The 22,445-nt window shown below is 39.7% G+C and overlaps 1 protein-coding gene across 2 annotated transcripts in view; it reads right to left on the reverse strand.

Annotated features, from left to right (window-relative positions):
* LRP5 (LDL receptor related protein 5) overlaps positions 1-22,445 on the reverse strand; it is a 168,685-nt gene that overhangs the window by 22,606 nt on the left and 123,634 nt on the right. For both annotated transcript variants that reach the window (XM_085298442.1, XM_085298441.1), the window contains exons 8-15: positions 14,075-14,291; positions 11,871-12,160; positions 9,683-9,909; positions 9,124-9,308; positions 5,645-5,968; positions 4,531-4,733; positions 2,322-2,533; positions 142-332 (exon numbers count right to left, since the gene is read on the reverse strand). In XM_085298442.1, coding sequence (XP_085154568.1) covers positions 142-332; positions 2,322-2,533; positions 4,531-4,733; positions 5,645-5,968; positions 9,124-9,308; positions 9,683-9,909; positions 11,871-12,160; positions 14,075-14,291 — 1,849 coding nt within the window. The remainder of the gene's footprint in view (positions 1-141; positions 333-2,321; positions 2,534-4,530; positions 4,734-5,644; positions 5,969-9,123; positions 9,309-9,682; positions 9,910-11,870; positions 12,161-14,074; positions 14,292-22,445) is intronic.

The following is a 22,445-nucleotide window of genomic DNA, read 5'->3' on the forward strand; positions in this document are numbered from 1 at the left end:
AGCAATTGTTATCTATGACTGCCTACACAAAACTGGCAACTGTGGAGCTAGGAGAAGCTGCTGGGGTCAACATCAAAGAAGAAACTGTGTCATATAGATATACATGCACTGCTCCAAATGTTTAAACTGCATACCACATACCTGATAAGTCACAGCTTTCGATGCGCTTCAGATCTGCATCCACCCAGAAAAGCTTCCCAAGCTTGTTGTCAATCACCAGGGCTACTGGCCGGATCAACCCAGTTGTAAAAAGCACTTCTCTCTCTGTGCCATCAAGGGCAGCACGCTCAATCTTGGGAGCTCGCTCTTGCATGTTGGTAAAGTACATGTACCTAAGAACAAAGACACAAAGCRCTTAACGGAGACCTTCAGAAGACAACAAAGCCAGTTCCTCCTTGCACACAGGTTCCTAGTCATATATGGAAATGGTTTATACAGGGATGACTGTGGTGACTATTACTCACAGCTGCAAAAGTCCAAGTCTGTTAGCTACAGAAGCACAAATATTTACCAGCCGGTGTACTGAGACAGCCTGAAATCCTTACACACCTTTATACACCAGGCCGTAAAAATGCAATGACTGCAAATGACTGCACGGCTGCCCTGGCAGCAGTGTTCTTGCAGTGGAGGTAGAGGTTGTGAGAGGGTAGCACAGACCTCCTGCAACCATTCTTGTGTCAAGCTGTTTCCACCCGTGAATCAAAGCCTAGGAGCCCCTTTGACAACAGCCATTAACCATCATCTCCTCTCCTCCCAGATGCCTTCCTCTTCAGTACGAAGTTATAGCTAAACTAGAGAAGAACAAAGGTCACAGAAGGAAAAACAACTGAGGATGCCCCATGCCTGATTACACACTTCCATGAATACTTCAAATCTGCCTACACCAGCTCAGGTGCAAACAGAAGCATTCTGCCCTCCTCTGCATAGGCAAAAAAGGGTTTGTATACCCACATGGTGAACTAGATCACAGAAYTCATCTAGGGAAAAATCCACCATTTTCTAAGTGATAGGTAACTTGGGCAAGGTCCCTAGTACACCGTGCTACACCACTTCACAACCATTCATTAGAGCACAAAGGAAGAGAGGCAGCAGTCACAACACACAGTCAAGGGAAAGCTGGAAGGAAGGACTTCTGAAACTATGGCAGGAGAGTTTTAGTGCCCAGATCACTAATTTACCTCTCCCAGGTAGTCACAGTGTTCAGCATAGTCTCTTCCCCAAAACTTAAAAACAGATTTATCTTTATATAATTTGAAAAACTCACCACAAGAGTGTTTTAGAAATCAACAAACCCAAACTCCCACTTCAATGGATGAAACAGATAAGCTTTTATAAATACAAATTATGTTCAAGCCAGTCAGTTGCAGTAAGATTAGAATCTTTACTCTAATCCCCCTCATCCCCACAGCAGCTTTTGAAATGGGTAGAATACACTGAGCATTGTATAAAATAACAATCCTGCAAATGTTCCAGATAGACTGCTTGGGTACTCACGTATCCACCCAGCTATGAAATACTGTCATTCAGTATCTGTCAAACAGCTGGTAAGCCATTTTACTAGTAATCTGGGATTTAAGCATCCAACTTATTAAAGAGAACAATAAAAAGGCCAACTTAGACCTCCACGCACAAAGTAACTACTTGAACTGGAGATGCAGCACGCTGAATCTAGCCAAAATTACATCACAGCAAAACAACATATTTTATTCCTGTGGGAAACCACTGTAGTGCATTCTACCTGTTTTAATTAATTTGTTTTTGAAATACACACGAAGGCAGAACTAACCTAAAACATAAAGGCTTAGAACATACGGGAAATCTCTTTTCTTTTTTTATACTATTACATAGGTAGGAGTGGTTTTGTCAAAAGAGAGAGATGAATTCTTTCTAGAAATACTGTTTTCATGATGAACAAACATCAGAGCCAGATCCCCAGATGCAAACACAGTGTAAGCTCGCTTGTTTTTTCCTGTTTGGTGATGCTGCCTGTGCGCTCAAACAGTAGACAGGATAAAGTTGTTTTATTTTGCTTTCCCCACCTGGGTTAGCTCTGCATTATAACCAACCCCACCGTGTGAACATCTATGTCGGCACACCAGAGGAGGCAGCAAAGGAAAGAATAGAAAGAGGAAGTTGGGGTACCTTTGAAAGCCAGAATCGGACCAAAAGTTACCTACACTGTGAAGAATTAAATACACAAAAAATTATCCTGTAAAAAAAACCCCACTACACACACGCGCGCTTCACAAGATTCACACCCAGAGCTGGCACACAGCTACACCCCAGATGTGCTCTATATGAAATGCAGAAGGGAYCCTCACCCTCGCTCCGCGTTCACTACAATGGCTCTGGGCTTGTCATGATCCCCTCGCAACACCATTCCAATTGACTCGCCGTTCAGCCTGTGCACGTTAACCGAGTTTGTGGCCTCGCAGGTCCAGTACAAAGTGTGGCTGTATATATCGATGCTGAGGTCGTGCGGCTGCTTCTCTGGATTCTGGCTTTGGTTTGGAGTACTCATGACAGTGAAAGGCTGCAAGACAATACACGGGAAACAATTTCTGGTAATTGTTCTGAAAACGCACAGATGGCACAGAAAGCATGGTTTACCTACTCAAAGGTCCAGAAACATCCCAAATCACCAAGAAACAACAAGAATAAGAAATATGATAAAGTTTTTTTTTTTTAACTTGTCAAATGACTATAACTCTGCCTCATGCCCACACTAACAACRTTACCTTGGCTTTTACTCTCATGTCTTTATGATGAGCTTCATAATAAAAATGTCAGATTTTAAGGTTAAAATCCTGGAACCCTGTCATTGCCTTCAGAAGTACTAGCTTGAATACTAACATAAACTTTTATACTTTGTTTCTATGAAGAGTACTAAAGCATGTCATAAAAATTCCTGAAGGAAAGTAATCTTTCTGTTGTTTGTTTAAAAATACAGTGGCCCCTCTAGGGTACTGCCAACTCTGTGCCACTGGGACGCTGTTCCTGCTGCCAGGACTCCCCCGTCACACTGCAGCAGCCTCCAGAGGTACCTGCCTCTGGCCATATAATAACGGTCAGAGGAAAGCAGTGGCTTTCTTAAGTGATCTAATGCAGCGTTCCTGGTCCAAACACAAAAACAGAATCAGATAAAGTTTGTATGAGTCAAGAAAGCTGAATACACCATCCCACACTCAGCTTAAGCTAAATGAATTGGCCACAACAGCACAACCTGCAAAAGTTGAAGACATTCTCACACCTTTGTTTTAAACCTCTATGTTCTATGTAGTGATATAGAGGCTTTTTTCTTTAAACCTTTATCTCTCTTTTGTCTCGACAGTGTGCCTAGAAATATAAAGAAATCATTCTTTTCCTTAAATCAAGGACAACATTACCCTGAAATAAAAGTCATACGCATCATTTACCAAAAAACACTAGTTAGCAAAATTCAGTAAAAATAAAGTTGGTGAAAATTGAAAAGTCAAAATTTGCAAAGGAGCTGCATCTTCAAAGCTGTGTGCTCAGGGTAATGTAAAACACAGAGCAAATGAATCTCCATTGTAATTTGCACCTAGCGAGTACCAAAGAGAAGCCAGACTCCAACAATTAGCACCTAGCATAATCCAAAAAAGCAAGAGCAACACTTCAAAACTCATCCACAACCCAGCTAGTTGCCCATCCCAACATATCTCCCCCCAATCTTAACAGTAATAACCAAAAAAAGACATCTCTTTCTTGAAAGGATACCATAAAATCACCTAATTCTCTAGAAGTATGAAGAGACCAGTCCAGTTCCACTGAAATCATGTCACTTTGTTTAGATACGACTGGCCAAGAACAAGGGAAATATGCCTTGCCCATTCGCCATTTGTTTTTACATTCTTATTCAAACCATAGTTTTTAAAGAATCTGTTATCCTGTCCTCAGAGTCAAGCTATGTTAACACATAGCGTTGCCCAGAAGAACAGCCTCCTTTTTTCCACTGTAGTGTGGATAACTAGCACAAAAGAATTAAGCCTCCAAGCCAGTAAAACAATTAAGTGTGTGCATAAGTCTATCCCTGTTTAGCACAGCAATCAACTGTGTTGAATCAAGGTTTAGGTACAGCTTGGAGAACTGAGAGTGTTTTCATTTTGGAAGAGCTTTACAACAATGGCAAACGGTCACAAAATTGGCATGCGCAATACTGAGTTTGGTACATAAGTTTTCTATCTTGAGCGTAACCCAGAGATACTGAGTTTGCCTTACTTCATCACCTATTCTTAACTAAATATCGCAGATCAAGGCTTACAGTTTCAAATACACATGACGATACAGTTATATTTTATTATACTTCTTTGTGTACAAACTAAAATCACAATCTTAAAAGCCTTTAGTAATTTTTATATGTAAACAGAATAATATATGAATAAGTGCTAGCAAGACTGAAGTTTAAACTAAGGATTCCTTGGTGTGAGGGAGAAAGAGTAAAGTCAAGCATAAAACACAAAGCACACAAAAAGGCTCACACAAAAGTGTATATACACCATGTAAACTTGCCTGAGTACCGTCATCTTTGGCTCTTTTTATAATATTCTGACGTCCATCCACCCAATAGATCAATTTATCTAAGGGATCATAATCTATAGCCTTGACATTTCTTAGACCATGCATAGGCAGGATGATATCTGGACTTTGCTGGTCATCTGGTATCATCCGACTGATTGCAGACTTCTGGCTAAACAACAGGAAGCTGGTAGGGGCTGAAACAAGTCAAAACAAAATGTTTAAGACACCGTCAAATGTATTGGTAGCAATCACTTGCACATTTAAGACAAAGAATGTGCAGAGCAAAACCCAAAGAGATAAAAATATTCATGATGAAAACTAAGATAATCATAGTTTGCAATTTTTGCTATTAARCTAAAAAAAGTCATCTTATATCCTCTTGGAGAGCAAATGCACACACCCTCACACCAAGACAGTATTTCCGTTTTATATTATGAAATAATGTCCATGTGGGATGTAAGTAACGCCAGTGACATTGTGAAATACAGAGTCACAGGTTTTTACATATTATCCTCTCATCCGGTTAAAATTTCCTTATACGCTGCTGTGCCAGGATGTCTGAAGGTCAGTTTGTTTGTTTGTTTAAGTCAACAGCACATTTTCTATTCATCTGCTATTTTCATTAGAAACTTAGATTCCTACAGACAACCGGTGAACTGGCAGGCTCATAATACTACATACATGGGGAAAATGAACTTACGTGATCTCCTAAGTGCATGTGCATGCTGCTCAGACTACTTAGGAAGCTGTTTTCTTGGATGTTATTTTTGTTGACTTTATTAACACTTGTCTAACTAAAACGCTTGAGTGGAAAAGATGTCTTTGTTTAGAATTTCTCTTCCACCCACCTACGCACTCAAGTAAAGACTAGGAAAGCTCCTAGCACACAGCAGAATCATGTCAGCAAGCGCTTCTAGTTAAACAAGACCACACTTGATAGAGCTGTTATTTCTAAGACATTAACTGCAAATCTTCCAGCCATTATTCATTTCACAAAAATGGACAAAGAGCTCCACATTCTGATTTCCCTTTCTATACTAAAAACAGTACAAGCAGCCAGGAGCGGCAGGTACTGAAGAATGCAGTAGTAAACAAAAGGGCTTACAGCTACAGTTCCTGCTGTTGGGATCCAAGGTGTAATGAGCAGCACAGCCGCACCTAAATCCATTCGGTATGGCAAGGCACAAGTGGCCGCAGTGGCCATTGTTTTGCACACAATCGTTCAAGCCATCCTGGCGTGAAGAATGAAAGACCAATATATCCATTACGAAATCCAGATGGCCCTGAATAAGTGTCCTGTTCTTCCCATTGGTCTTGTCTGCTCTTTCAATACTGTGAAGATTCCAGTCCGTCCAGTAGATATAGTCGCTGTATTGGGTTAATCCAAATGGATGAGGTAGATCATCTGCTATGATTTCTCTTTCTTGTCCTGCCAAAATAAGGATAATCAACTAAAGGATAGTTATGATGAAATGGAGGATGAAATGGAAAATGTGATGCATATTAAGAAAAAAGTTTTTTCTTTCATTTTTAAAATAAAACATCATTTCCCCGGTCAGCATCATGAGATTAAAGTTTAATTATTAAGCAGTATCTACTGAAGAGGTAAAATCAAAATATTTGCATTCAAAGATCTTATCCTGGTACCCTATCTCCTATAGAGCAATTTGAAGTGTGCCAGCTTATTGCCTTTTAAATAAATACTACTCTATGTCACATGCTTAACATCCTTAATGAAGGTGTTTTCTGATGTTTAAGAACACCATGAACTCCAGGAATCATGTAAGCCAATAAAATCCCCCACACAATTGATATGCACTAGTGACATGCAACAGATTTGAGATTCACAGAGAAAGAGCTATGAGAAATGATGCTGTTGCACTCAAGAAACAAAAATCATTTGCAGTACAATTTAACATACAGCTACCCAATGGGATTAGGAAACCATTTGTTTGGCAGAAAGCCCAACACACCCACACTCTGTGGCTCAGTTAGCAACATTCATAACACATTTAACACCTCCTAGAGCATTATATGGCCATTGCCAGAGATGCAATACTAAAGTAGATAAACTCTTACTGTAAACCACCTTCCTAAACATATTCAAGTACAAACCTCCATGAATCTATGCCATTTCAGATTAAACGAAGATATTCATTTAATCATTAGCATCATCTCCTCCTGTCTCAAAAAACATCCCGTGCTAGATTTTATAGAACACCCTTTTTTTTTCTTCCCTTGCCCTCCTTTCCTTCACGGCTTCTCATATTTGGTCAAGAATAGAGAAAAAAGAAAAACCTAAAAACAAGAACATGAAGTCATTTTCCTATAAACTATTACTAAAGCAGAGGCAGTTTTCCCAACTACCTTTAGGCATCTGAAGTGCAAAGCTGACAGCACCACTGTTCTGCACACTCTTGGATACTTCTTAAAGCAATTTTAGTTCATGGTGATGAGTTCAGGAGACAGGCTTCTTTGAAGGAAGCAGCTAAGCCGCCTATCTGAACTTTGCCAGTTGCTAGATGGAGGGAAATCTCCCAAGAGGATGATTTTTGCCTGATGCATAGTGTTTATCATCTCAAAGAGTAAGCTGAGACAGCGTCATTCATCCACTTAAGAGTGCTTCATTTACTGCTGACAGGGTAGATGCTTCTATGAGCATCTCCCATTCTGCTCCTTTCCTGGCAAGGAGTCCAGCTTGGCATAATGCAGGTCAAGTTTTAGCCTAATATCGTTTCCTTAAGCAACCAGTCCACTTGCKGGAAGTCTACCTGAGTCTTTACACTCTGCTAACTACAAGGATGGCGTACATCACTGCTAGCTTCAGCTGTCCTCCTACTTCCCCACCACAAAAAAATGTTAACAGTAGGTTCAGTTTTAGAACTAGTTTTATTTACCACAAGCAATTTGAATATTTCTTCTCAGTACCACAGTAAGTTTCTAGTCTAAGTTTGCCTGTGGTAAACAGCTACAGCAGTAGCTATCTCAAAGCAATGAATACAAGCAAGCTGTAAAATCACTGATAGCCTTGGAATCCAAAATTGTATGGCTATATCTGTTTTCCAGAGCTTTAATCCTTTTTGTCTAAACTTTTCTGAAAATGCTTTTTCTAAACATCTCTTTCTAACATCAATTTGTCAATAAATAGAAATGTTTTACTGTAGTTAGAGAACAAGATAATACAGTATACATATATCTTTTAATAGAGAAGCATTAAAAGGTGCAAATGTTAAATCAAACTACTGATACTATTGAATTGTTGTTTTTTTAATAAGTCCTTCCGAAACATACCAGAAATCCCTTTTCCCCCAAGAACAGCTTTTTCAGTGTGTTTTTTTCTTTTTTTTTCTTTTCTTTTTTTTTTTTAGGGAGGGTTGGTGGGTGTTTTTTGTTTTTTTAATTAGAGCATGAGATTTATGAATACTTGTGCTTGTAGAAGCACAAGTAGATTCTCTATGCTCTGAAGGCATGCACAAAAACGTCTTTAAAAAAATCTCATTCTAATGGTAGCTTTTTCCAACAATTAAAAAAAAACCCAAAAAACAAAAGTAAGTTGCACGGATGTTATGCGTGTCATCAGCCAGAGCATTACTGCAACAATCCCATGAGAGTTTGCTTAAATACAGTGTCTTCAGCCACATAAACCTTACTTTTTATATTGGAATTCAGAGAATTAAAAAAGTATTTCATTCATTAAAGTTCATAACATCTGCCTAAACTAACACCTTGAAGACCTAATATTTATAAAACATCTGGAAGATACAAAAGCTCTGCCAGCTACAGAAATGAAAACTCCCTTCTTTTACCGATTAGTTAATGTCAATTTTAATGCAGAAGTTTATACCTCTTAACACAGCTTTTTGTGTATCTTTTGGAATCTGAATGGAAGATACGAAATTTGTAAGGCTAAGAACAAAAAATGTTATGATAACTGCAGAAGAAGTTACCCTTTGAAACTGCAGGTAGTACAAGCAGTATTTTGGTTTGGATTTTGAACCAATAAAACTAGTCTAAAGCTGAAATCTGGAAACAAAGATCCGGAGTTAGATAATATTTTAACTGGAAGTTAGTGTCCAGACTTAGAAGGCAGGGACGGTTTACAGTGAACTCAAAAGTTATCCTCACCTTAAGGAACTTGGAGGTAATCTCTTTGCTTTGGTAAAACACATTCAATTTAATAGCAGTACAGAGAAACGAGGTTAAACAACACTATCTCACAGATTTTCAGATGGGGAACCACAATATTTTACTTCCTCTGTATGAAGTTTTAAAAAGTATGGTTATTAATTTAGGAAACGTATTTTTATCCCTTTAAGCATCTAGCTTTCAATTTTCAAAAATACTAGTCACCACAAACTAGTAACATACATGTTTTAAGTCTAATAAATCTAACACACTCAACATCTTAAATCACCTAGCTTTTTCTCTAACACTTAACTATGCAGTAACTCTCAAAAATACAGGACTTAGTTTGTGGACAACAGTTCCAAAGGTTTAATAAAACACTCAATCCCTTCGCTGTGGTCACTGTATATTTCTGCAATGGCTGGTGCAACTCTGTGGCATAATATAACAGCAGATTACCTAGCATATTTGACGACTCAATCATGCTTGTATCTAAGTCAGTCCAATACAGCCTTTGGTCTGCATAATCGATGGTGAGATCATTGGCACGACCCACTTTATCCACCAAAGTGATGCTGTTTGTTCCATCCATATATGCCCGCACAATCCTAGGTTTACCTCCCCATTCTGTCCAGTACATGTACCTGCAGTGACAAATGGAAGAAAAAGGTTACGGATGAACTGGGTGAGATTGACCTTAGCTCTATAGTTTGATTTTTCTGAATCTATTTTCAGTTCATTTAAATGAAACAGGAATAACCCACGTGGCTATATGTAGCTAATCAGTGTATATTACAGTACTGCTTTCTTAAACAAGGACCCCCCCCCMAAAAAAAAAAAATTGAAAAAAGATCGACAATTCCTAATTTTTCCACTGCAGCCCAGAAGATTGTGGAATTCTTGAAATGTTTATCATGTTTCAAAAAGCCTGAGGAAATAGTGCTACAGAAAGCGTCAAGTATCTAGGCACATACAAGTAGATGCAAACAAAGTTTAGAAAAATAACCAAGTCCCTTACCCTTTGGTAGGGTCAAGAGCTAAAGATCTTGGGTTGTCCAAATCCTTCCACACGAGAACCTGCCTGAACTGTCCATCCAGGCGGGCCACTTCAATTCGATTGGTTCCAGTATCTGCCCAGTACAGGTTCTTTCCCATCCAGTCCACAGCCATCCCCTCAGGATAATCTAGTCCAAACTCAATCACATGTTCAACAGAGCTCCCATTCATGAAAGCTCGGCTTATGGTCTGGAAAACAATTGTGTAAGATTATTACAGTGATTTATGGATACCCCACTAAAATAAAAAGAAGTGATTATGAAGTTAGTATACACAGAAGTTGTGAAAAACAGATCACTTACATTTTTAAAATAAGCTTCCACTGTCAAAAAAGATGTATTAATACAAGATAAAAAGGCCTCTATTCAGAGAAGCTGGTAGTTCCTGATGACCAGTCCAAAACATCTTAAAAGAACATGATTTTCAGAAAGCACTATGCATCCACACATTCTTCCTCGTCCCTTCTTCCTCTCTTCCATTTGCTCATAAAAAGTAATATATATATATATTTTTATATATATATTTAAGTACTTAATTCTTTGTAATGCTTTAAGTCTCAGGAACACATTTCACTTTAGAGAAATCTGAACTAAACTGTTTTTCATGATCAGTCACCTCGAGCAAGTTTGCTGATCCCATCTACATTTCAGCTATACACACTCAGCAAAACAAATCATGGGACAATGTGAACAGACAAATAAACCACTCCTAACACGGACACTGAACCAGCTCCCAGGTAAATCACCAGTAACATCCAGGACCTACGTACAATTCCCCTCTCCTGTTATCAAATTAACACTGAGCAATCATTCTACATTTATTCCTAACCATGGGTTTTATGTCAAAAACAGAAATTGTGTACTATATTTTCACAGGTGTAACTCACATCTCAAAAAACATGCCATCTTTTTTTTTGAAAACGAGCCCTCACATAACCTACCCCCATTCAGAGGGAGTGAAACACAAGGGATGTAGCAGTCACTGCAGAAAAGGAAACAGTCTAGGGAAAGAGGAGGAAGGCTCTGAAGTTACACTACCTGCAGGGGGTTAAGGGCAGAGAAGTGAAAACTCAGGCACCCTACGTCACGTGTGTGAAAATAAAATACACTGGATGACTCAGGAGGCCACAGGCAATTAAAATGTTTTCCAGTTCTGCACAAAGTGACATTGGCACCTACTCATTGATTCATTGGAAGAAAGGTATTTTCCACTATAAATGGTTAAGAGAGCCCTAGTCCCAGCTCTCCACATGCTTGTCTGAGATTTATTTAGTAGTTGTGTCTGCAGCACACTAATTTATTACCTTGGCACTGTTCTTAGAGGAAAGGTATCTGCATCACCGACTCCAATGTTAACACTGAAGCACAACCCTCATTAGTCTTCAGAGAAGCTATGGAAATTGCACTACCACCATGATTGCTAAAAGTGAGCTCTGCCCTATTATGGCTAAGGCATATTGGCAAGGAAACTTTGCTCACAGAAAACCTATTAAAGAGGCTAAACAGAGGAATTCAGTCCCCAGTGAAAGGTATGTGCCATTTTCTACCATTACTTAATTCACTTAAAGTTAAGTGATACTGCTGGGGAACGCTCTGACATAAAACTCAGGGGACAACACGGTGTGGAGAGGACTATGCGAGCTCCCTGGCCTCCTCTGTGTAGCTAAATCACATCAAGCTGGAGCCACAAACTAACAGTAACTAATCCAAGGTTCACTTGCCAAATATTAATATTGAATAAGGTTGTCTTCCAAGTCAAAACTGGAGGAGGTTAGTAAGCTCAGGAGGTTGCCAAGCTTGATGTTTAAATTTCCCTGCTACGTGGCATGAACATAGCTCTTCTACTATATATATGTGTGTATATATATATTTTTTTATTTATTTATATATGGATGCAACACATGTGGCATCCAAGATTTAGACATTCGGTACAAGCAGACACCAATTTGAGTTTTTATTTGAAGTGGGAGCGTGTCTGTCACCCAACTGTGCATTCAACAATGCAACTGTCTCCATCCCCAAGAGTCTCCTTGGATGCAATTCAATGACAACATTAGCAACTGCATGACAGATCATGTAACAGAGACCTTTGTTAGATCAAAAGAACTGCTCTGTGGCTTTATATTCAGGGAATTTGCATGTCAGTAATACCTTCAAACTAACATCAGTCCAATAGATTCTGTTATCAGACACATCAAAATCCAGAGCAGATGCCTCCTTGACGCCAGTAAGGGGAATAGCAACATCATTATTATTGGTTTCAAGGGAAATCCTATGAATCGCTGCTCTGCTGGTAAAAACTAAGAAGGCTTCAGGAATGATGCAAGTCTTCATGTCACTCAACAGCTCAAGGCCAATGGGACAAGCACACCTGGTCTCCTGGGGTGTAAAGAAACACAGATGGCTGCAGCCTCCATTATTCTCCGCACAGGGATTAGTTCCTTAAAAATAAAACAAAACAAAACAGATATTGGTGCATTGAGCAGGCAGGTTGAATGGAAACACAGTTTAATTTTCAAAATAATTTAACACTATAGGTTGTCAACAGGGAACTCCAGAAAAAGTCATTCAAAACTAGTTCTTTCCTTCTACCTAAGGATTAAGAGGTTGGTTCTATCCTTCCTATAGTAAAAATAACTGCTGCAAATATATTCTTACAGTTTCCCCAAAGATTAAATTCCTTCAGTGAAGGCAGGCAATTACAAATATGTTTAATTTGGCTATTTTTGGCCAAGTAACTAACTGCTGCATCTCTCTGAAACTGTCAACTTTTAAATGTGCTTGAGTTCAGTGACACAAAATAGTGAGAAGAGCTAGACGACTGCTGGTCTTTCCCAGCTGCTTAATTTAATGATGAGATTCATTAGCAGAAGCAATTCCAACAAGATCACCACAATTTTATGCTTACTTTATTCATATGAAAAAAACTGACTAAACCTAGAGGGAATGTATGGGGGTAAGCGAGCATCAGAAGACAACGGAGTGCCTCTCTCCATCAATGGAAACCAGAGATTTAGCTATTTAAAGGCAGCTACCACAAGGATATCTCCAAGATCAGTCTCACTCATGTTTCTTTTAATTTCCCCTTTCAGGATGTACAGATTTCAGACTGATGCCTTAGCTTATCCAAGTTTTTTTTAGAACTGTTTGAAATCAGTTGATCAGACTGATTTGCTCCAGTGGCCCACCACTGGACAGCAAAAAACCCGATCTTCTAAGAGTTGAGTTCCCCACCAAAACCACACCTTCTCAGACCCACGTAAAGCTCTGGGGCCTGGGTATGGAAGTTTCATGTTACGCAATGTAAGAAAACAAGCTCAAGGTCACCCTTGTACCTACTGTCCTGACTTTGCTGGGGGAGGTTGGTAGGAAATACAGTTTGTGATGCCCCTGCGGTGCTGTGACACCCACTGCCATTAGGAACAAACCCTTTCACAGTGTATCAAGTTGCACCACGAAGATCTTATGCTCTAAGTATAACTTCCAGAAAGGCTGGAAATCCATGCACCGGCAGAGTGTAATTCGGCAACACCCCATACATCATTCTGTTGCAAGTACTATCAGTAGTTTCAATAGTAGACCAGTTAATGCACTTACTGCTGTGCCCAGACTCCAGCCTTCCAGGCTGTACACAGATCGGTAGCGAGTATGCCTCTGTCCTGAGGTATTAACAGAAGACTGAGGGAATTCAATCTGCTTGGCAATACCCATTGCTTACTCTGCTGCACTCTGCGAACTGGAGCCCTAAACCAAACGCCTTCGTACACCTCTTCACACTGCAAGTTTCATCAGATGCAGTGGAAGGACACAGAGCTCCTGCTGTGTGCAGATAGTTCCTGCCCAACTTGCGCTCTAACATCATGCTTAGGGCAAGAGTTAAGTGCGTTCCCTTTGTGCCCAGGCAACACTGTAACGGCCACTGTTGGTGACTATGACACACTAACTGGCAGAGAGAGAGCATCCTGACAACTGAAGAACACTAGGACTTTGTAGTGGAAGAAGAGAACAACAGAAAATGGAGCAATTCCATGAGCACCGGAAGTAATGATGGCAGACTACCTATGGATTGGAGACAGGAATGAAATTCAAGCCTTTACTCTTTCCACAAAGTCAAAGACAGTGTAATGGAAACCATGGAAGGCTTACGTTGAGTGTCACTAAAAACTGGAAGCAAATGCTTCTTTTGAAATACTATGCTTTCCCAACTGCACAAAAGAGAGGTGCTGTTTTCCTTTAAAATCATTAAAGCATATAAGACTACAGTTACTCTCATTGCAAGTGCTAAAAAGTTACTTAATGGAAGCAAGCCCATCTAGAAACTGCTCTAAATCCAGTGTATGACTGTTTCTGCTTACCAAATGCCTTGGTAACACTTGTTGCTTTAAGGCCCATTAAGTCTGGCAGTTGATCGATAATGATGTCTCTGCTAGCCCTTATCTTGTGCACCCTTTCAATGCTTCGTCTTTGCCAATCAGTCCAGTAGATGTAATCTCCTAGCAGCGTGAACCCAAATATATGTGGAAGCTTATCTTCTAGTAGGGTTTTTCTCATTGTTCCATCAACATTTATGACCTGTGGGAGACACAAGGAAAAAGGAGGGGGGGGAAATCAGTTCTAATGTGGTTGCAATTAAAAAGACAATACCAATCATATTTTGACAACTCCTCTACTTTTACACAACATCCCAAAATGCCCAGTATGCCTCTTTAAAAACAATACAGTTTTAAGTTTGTTCAAAGAGAAATCAATGGAATGATGACCCTGCAAGAGTCTCACCCTTCATCCGCTTAAAAGCTAAGCAACRTGATATCAGTTCAAACCTGCCGTGGCAGGGCTTTGGGGGATGGTGGTGAGGTTCAGGAGATTTTCATCTTCATTCATGTCTTGGTCTCACTTGTGAACTCTCCCCCAAAACAACTGAGTGCTAGAGTGTCCTTTAGCACTTGCTCAGCGGGTTGGATTGCTAGAATCACCTTTGGGACTTGATCATGGGAACCAAAAGCCATCAGAATCCTTTTGATCACAATAAGGCCAGGAAGAATCTGCACCTGGTGGAACTGCTTTCCAAAATACCAGTTTTTACCATAATATAATTACAGTTTTCTCACTCTTGTGATAACAATGATCTTTCAGATGCCAAGTCAGTACTGACTGATATAAATCCATCTTCCTAAAACTGCAGAGAAAATTTCATAGCAGTGGAGATGGGATAAGCCCCTCAGACACACACCTGCTGTCCAGTAATTATTTTACAACTGCTCACTGCAATGGCCTTGTGCTATCCCACTTTGCTTGACACAGAAGGAAAGAGATTCACAGAGACTGACCAGGATCAATCATTGTTGGGCAAGATAGGAAAATAAGATGTTAAGTTAAAATCCCCCATGTCATATGCTTAAACTTGCATCTCCCTAAGCACAAACTGCAATAATCTTTTCAGTCTTCAAAACAATGGTTACCCATGCCAAGAAGAAATTTCTTTATCAATCCTCTCTATGGAGCAGACAAAACCCAGACTCCTCTCCATCCTGCTTCTTGCAACTGATGGCTGCAATGTAACCATAAATATTTATATTAAGTGCTACCTGAAAATTTAGATTGTAGGCAGCATCAAGTTCACTTTCATATTAAAACCAAAACAAAGACCACCACACTTAGAACTCTATTTTCCAGTGTGAGTCAGTCAAACCTCCATTTGTTGCTAGAAATGTGTCATAGGTGGACATCTGCTGTGCTTTGACTCAGGTTATGCACAAGCTGTGACTGAGGCAGAAATTTAAGCCATCTCATCTTTGCCATCATTTGGAAATTACTTGTTTATTCAGAATCAGAATATTTAACCTGTATCTCTCAGTTTGTAAAGTGCACTAAGTGTAAAAGCAGTATTTGTTTTTGATTAAAAACATTTATAATGTAAAGCCAATGTAACATTAAGCTATTAAATGCTTGCCAATATACTGGGCAGTCAAAATCATCCACAAGTTGGGAGGTAGGAGCACCCACACAATTTGCTAACAGTGTGAGTAATGACAATCACCATGTCTCATTAAATCAGCATTTGAATTTCAACACGTGCATGCATAGCCATGGTAGATATCCAAATTTAAAAACGAAACCTCCAACTCGAAGGCTGAGGCTCTTATTACGGTTGACCAATGTCTTAAAAATTTGTGAAAACAACATGCATTTCTTCCATGAGTGAGTTAATCTGGGCACAACATTTCCTTTTTTGAAAAATTAAGATGGGGTCACCAGTTCTACTAATGAATTTTATCTGAAAAATTTGTTAAATGCTAGCACACATGGGACAGATGATAGATTTTCCAACCACCACCAGGCAAATAGCAGAGAGGAACAATCAGCTACTGCATCCTATGTTTATCTGTGCTATGCACAGAAGTCATCACTATAACACAGTCATTATTTTGTGTTAGGAAGGCACAGATGTCTTTAAAGGCAGATGATTGGAAACAAGTTCATAATAACGTTTAGACTCTCTAGCAGCTTTTGTGGATTTGAACATGCACTATAATATAAACTTAATACGTGAGATAGCAAATATGAAGTCCAAAACAAGAAAATGTTCAAATTTTGCAATGTTAGAAATCCTTGATACAAAAATCTCTTGGCAGGCAAGGAGTCAACAGCAGAAAGCAGCCTTATGAATCAGCACACACCTTTTTCACCTCTTTTTTGTGCTCTTAATAAAGGAAAGGGCTTAAATTTTTCTTCTTTACTTTTTTTTTTTCATTAACAAGAAAGAAAAGAATTGAAGACTAAAAAGTGGAGAAGACATGCATAGGCATTGTCTGCAACTGCCGAGAAATTTCCCAGACACCCTGCAACTATGAGAAAGGGTAAATCCAAGGATTCTCTCCAGATAAAAAGCCTCCTGCTGGAGACAGTTAAAAATAACAGTGACATTCCTTCATACTAAAGTTTTGGGGAAGTTTTGTGTCAACCAATCAAGCTATAATTCCTCTACTACTGGGCAAAGTAGTAGAGACTTAAGATTAATGTCTCTTTATTTAGTTAAGCTAAATAGAGTACATTAAAAAAAAAAAAAAAAGGTTATGTCTGCGGTTAAAAGTCAAATGGTTCTGCAATTATCTCATTACATCATGTCCAGGCAAACTCCAAATGCTCGTTTATTTAAAACAGTATCAATCCCACAGGCAATACTGCAGGTTCAAGAGTTCATCATGCATACTCAGGTGCTGGATCCAAACTGGTGCCACGTTAAGCAAACAAGCCACAGTTTCCTTTACAAACACAACAAGGCATCGAGAGGACACTGATCAGATTAGCATATTGCAATCTACTATATGTATTTTTTAAACAGAGACGGACAGTAAAAGTATAATTCAAATATTAGCCTCGTCAACTAAAATACACCAGTCTCGGATTGCATCCAAGGATGCAGAAGCATACATTATTTATATTCATGGACATCTGTGCACGTCGTTAACTTGCACAGTCACCACTGAAGCTATGAAATGAAAAGCCTGATGGGCAATCTAGTCCTATCCTGTCCCAGTAAAGAACGAGTCTACGTTATACCACTGAAGAAGCGTAATGGGAATGGAGAGCAAACATTGGGTACCAGACGGCAAAAATATGTTTAATGCCTTTTATTTTGGCTAAGAGGGAGACAGAGTAAGAGTTTTCTTTCTACCTCTCTCCCCTCAAAATCTAAGTGGGCAGAGGAGCAAAGGAATCCAAACACTTTCACTTGGGTGCAGCAGGTCAATCCGGATCTGGAGGATTTTTCCATGGTGGGTAATCAGGCCCTCTCAGCGGCAGCTAAGCGGGACATGGTAACCATTAGACCATCTTCTAGTAGCAGCCAGGGCAAAGCTTGAATAATTAATGGTGAATTGTCACATGCAGTTCAATATAGGCATACATACATTATCTAACTTGGAGAAGGGTATGAGACTAATCTTGCAGATAAACCCTAGCTGCTTGGTCTATTCTCTTTTTTGAATTTTGCTGTCATCCATCTTCTCAGAGATTCACTTCCTCTTTAGCACTTGAACTGAAACCATGAGGATGCAAAATAAGAAGTTACTCTACAAAAAGGCCTCACAACGTGGCCAGAAGCACAACTCTTCACCTTAAAGCAGCATAGCTAACAAATACCCTATCAACTCACAATTTCATGCTTGTAGTTGTGCTGACTGCAGCGCAAGGGAAATTATTGAGGTGTATGCAGATTTTAGGAGGAAGATAATCTTATCCACAGAAAACTAAGTGCATTACGAAGCTCTCTGCATGGTTCAAGTACCTAAGGACACTGTCCCATATAGAATATATCAGATTTGAAAAGAAATGCACAAAGAATTCTGAAGTCTGTTTAGGCAGCTGCATTACTGGTTCCTGTATTGCACTGATATTAACTGCTTGCCAGACTACATAGTGACCCATGCGGAGAGATGATCCAAGAAAAGAAACAGTATTTTGGGGTCCAGCTTTCAGTTAGAGTCAACACTATACCTAGCACAAGCACTAGTACCAGTACCAGTAAGTGAGCAGTAGAGCAGAAAAAAGGCCCTCTGGCCTTAAATACTATTCTTTGGTGGTACAAGCACATTGTTTTATAAAATAGCTTTCCTTTTCCCTGTCATTATCCAAAACTTTTTGTCAAAACAGCTTAAGGCCCAAACAGGCTTTTGGTACTTGGGAATTTCTTCTTCCTCTTTCTGTAACTGATAAATCTTGACTTGGGTCAAAGGATACACGCAACACTAAACCTGCTRTGCTTTCCATACAAAACACTGCAAGGCCCCCTTGAACACACACTAAAAGCCCCTGATTACTTCAGTGATAAATTTTTTAATGAAGCATCACCAAGCATAGCTAAAATCCATCCTGGGCAAAATAAAATCAACATCAAATGCCTTAATGAACTAAATTACACAGAAAGCATGGTAAGGTGATAGTGTGTGATTTTGTTTAGATGCCACTGCTACTGCAGCATACACAAAATGATTTAATGAATATTTCCAAATATAACACTCAAAAGCTCTGGGTGCTTTGAAAAAGATTAAAGTAAAACAATGCAATTAAATTCTACACCTCAGTGTGATTCATGTAGTCAGCTTGCATTTCAGGTGCATCTGTGAAAGAATAATGATTCGGCACACATGCAGAATGTCTCCCGACAGAATAAAAAAAGAACTCACACACCTTGCTCCTCTATTTAATTCATAAAGATAAGACACAGTTTATTCAATCGCTACAGACAAAGCTGAGGCAAATAGAAACCAATTCTTGGGCTGAGCTAAATCACTAAGTGAACAGTGAGCAGACAGAGCAGGCTGGCCCTGATACAACAATGGGAGCGGCACACGACCAGGGGAGCCACACGTTGCCTGGGCTGACGGTCGATGACAGTTTTGCCAGAGAGGGGGATTTCAGCCTGTGGAGGAGGAGAGCAACTTGAATGGCTTCTACCAATTCTCCCCAGAAGTCTCTGAAAAGGCATCTTAAGGGAACTGTGCCCAGTCATCCTTGGCTGGAGAAAGGAYCTATGAGACATAAGCCATATTGGTGGCAGTAAATAGGGAAAGAAAAAACTCAAAGGAAAAAAAGGAGAGAAGTGGAAAACCCCAGAGGGTCAAAAACCTTGCCCCAGAAAGAGAAGAGGGAAGCAGCTGTGAGCAGGCTGTACCACAGTCTATATTCAGCTGAGTTTAAGCCATTCGTTAACATTTCCAACAGCTGAAGTAGAACCACCTTTCATCAACGCTTCAGGATAAAAGTGGATTCCTTTTTCTTTCCCTTTTTTTTTTTTTTTTCCCCCATTCTGAAGGGGCTTAATGCCAGGCATGTGTTGGCAGATGCTGGCAAGCAGAGAAGAGAATAAATTAAAAACAAACAGTACCAAAACTCATACATCAACAAAGAAAGGGAGAAAGAAGGAAAACATATCTGGCCATATTTCCACCAGAATGGACTACTTCAGTCTCTTAGCAATCTCTTGGCTCAAACACTTGGGTCAGAAATGAGAATCTAGAAAGCAGCTCCTCATCGTTCTGTCAACTCTGTGAGAATATAAATGATTTTTAAAAGACTGTCATGCAATAATTCCAGTCCATCTTGACAACATTTAGGCTGTCTGGTAAGAGATACCTCAGAAATAAAGTTCAATGTGTTTTCATTGTAATTACATTTCATGGATTAATCATTCTACCACAACTCTTCTTTTAGACCGTTCTCATGTCAGGTAAGATTTGATACAGACACACCACACTTTTTTATTATTTTCTGAACTGCCACCTTGCTTAAGTATCCATGCTGGTTGACAACTGCAAATAATTTAGTCATTTACTTTTTACAGATTTCAGCAATCCTACTTCTTTAAGAAGTTCAACTATGGGCATCTACCTACATTTAGAATAAGCTGTGAACCAAGACAGCACAGAGTGAAGCACCCCTCCTGAACAGCAGATAACAAATCTACAAAGCATCATAATTTGCAGATTTGCAGTTTCTGCAATTTGCAAAGACACGGAAAGATACAACACTACCCTTCTCTTATAGACCTTTCTCTAGCAGACATTTCCCCATTTCCCACTGCAGATCATGTCATTTTACCCTGTGGAGGACACAGCAGGACAAGATACTTCCCTATGGCTGCATGTGGCTCGTATTTTCACTCACAAAACCAAGCCATTTTAAGATGTCCATTGCAAGTGGGACTATTAAGTGCCATTACGCTATTTGGCAGCCTTGCCTCACRTGGGCCTTTACGACCTCCAAAGTTGAAATACAGCAGTAACAGGAGACAGTCCCTGCCACCAGGCTCTGCATTGCAGCTGTGTCACTAYGCGAGCCCCACAAGCACGGAAAGCAAATTAGCTGGTACATAATACCAAACCAAAGCAGTCTGAAAAAGAGCCCTCCCTCCAACATTTTTTGAGAGTCTCCAAATAAATAAATAAATAAATTAAAAAATTCAYAACTACTAACCGCACACTCTGCGGTGTCACACACTACCATGGCTCAGTTAAAAACTCCACCCAGAGACACTATCAGAGCACCACTGGCTCTCTCAAGGACCATGACAAGAACATATATGTCCCTATCCACTCATTACAAAAYGCTTCTTAAAGTGAACATCCAGCTCTGAAGGTGCAGGTCCTGAGCTGAATTCAGTGCTTATGATCAGCTTCAGCATAACAGCCACATGTGCAATCRACAGTTTTTATTATTCTTCCCTCTCTTCCCCTCTACACGCTTTGTTTTTATGAGTAATATCTCAGCTCTGTGCCAGGTCACTAGAATCCAGCTAGATTGCTGCCCTCTCCTCTTCCCTCAATCTCATCCTATAGGACCAAAAATGCTCCAYAAGAGCAATCAACATGTCCTGATCACAGATACTGAAGTTCTGCCAGGATTTCACCCACAATTTATTCAGCTTGAGGTCTGCTCCCCATACTCAGTGCAACTCCTGAAGTGCAGGGGGCTGTGCCTCCTGCCCAGCAGAAGCCTGCTTTCAGCATCTCCCCCAAAGCAGGCCAGATGCCAATGTCTTTCAAAGGAAGAAGTGGTCAGTGCTGTGCTCACATAGGCTCAGACAACCTCTCCAAGTACCAGAGAGAAGCCTGTCTCAGACCATCTCTGAAAAACAGCTCCATCTTTGAGATCACATCGACCCGTTAATCAGGATCTAAAACTGCAAGACAAAGACTATATATACAACATCGCCCAATGGCGTAGTGTGGACTAAGTCAAAGGTTCAGCCTTCAGGCTCCAAAAGCATTTTTGGTTCGAACTGACTATGCAGTGCTGTCACTTCCTTTCATCAGCAGAAAGGACTGCAAACATTCCCTTCATTTATGCTTTAGAGATCCCAGAACACTGCTGGGGACACCCTTGTAGTTCATTCTTCTCATTTTTTAATTCAGCTCAGTTACAAGGTTGTTTATCAAGAGAGACCTGGCTTAGTTGGTTCTTTCTTAGGTTGAAACAGTTTGTGTTATGAGAGCAAGTGAAAAACAGGTCCAGTAAAGTCAGAAGTCCAAAAGTCAGCACAAAGACTGAGACASACAGTACACCTCTGGAAAATCACAGCCCCAGAAATCAGTGTGCTTTCAGCTTGAGGAAATGTAYTAAAAATCTAATGGACTGGACCAAAACAACTGGAGTTATTAATTCTTCCCTAAATGTGTCAGATTCTATCAGATTACTGTTTACATGCTAAAAACCAGAAACGGTCAAAGGTGCATGATACATACTACSAAGACCTTTCAGACTGCATCAGCATTTAGGTGCTAAATCTATCACATGGGGTGCTACAGTATAGGCAGAGAAACCAACAGGTTAGCACTTTTAATTTTTTAATGTATCAAATCACAGGACATAAAAAGTGCCTTTAGTAGAAATGGGGGAAGCTTACTTAAATCTGACAAAAATATTTATGAAGAAATAGTTTGGCCGATGAAAAAGAGTGCACTAAGAAAGTTCCAGATGAGTATCAAATCATAACTAATTGACTGGCATTCTAGGGATGTTGCTTTCTTGACTGGATACTTCAAAACTGTCTGTTCCAAAAAACAAAAGTTACCACTCCAGAACATTTTTATTCTCAGTTTTTCCCATCTCATACAAATTCAAATCTTTGCTTCCAAGTGAATATTAGTTAAGTATTAACTTGTTCAAAAAATTATAAAGAAACCAAATGTAACAAAACAGAAATTTACATTATGAAAAAGAGTCCTG

Source organism: Rhea americana, unplaced genomic scaffold, assembly GCF_003343005.1.
Source record: "Rhea americana isolate MKP2758 unplaced genomic scaffold, rheAme1 scaffold_139, whole genome shotgun sequence".
NCBI classification, from domain to species: domain Eukaryota; kingdom Metazoa; phylum Chordata; class Aves; order Rheiformes; family Rheidae; genus Rhea; species Rhea americana.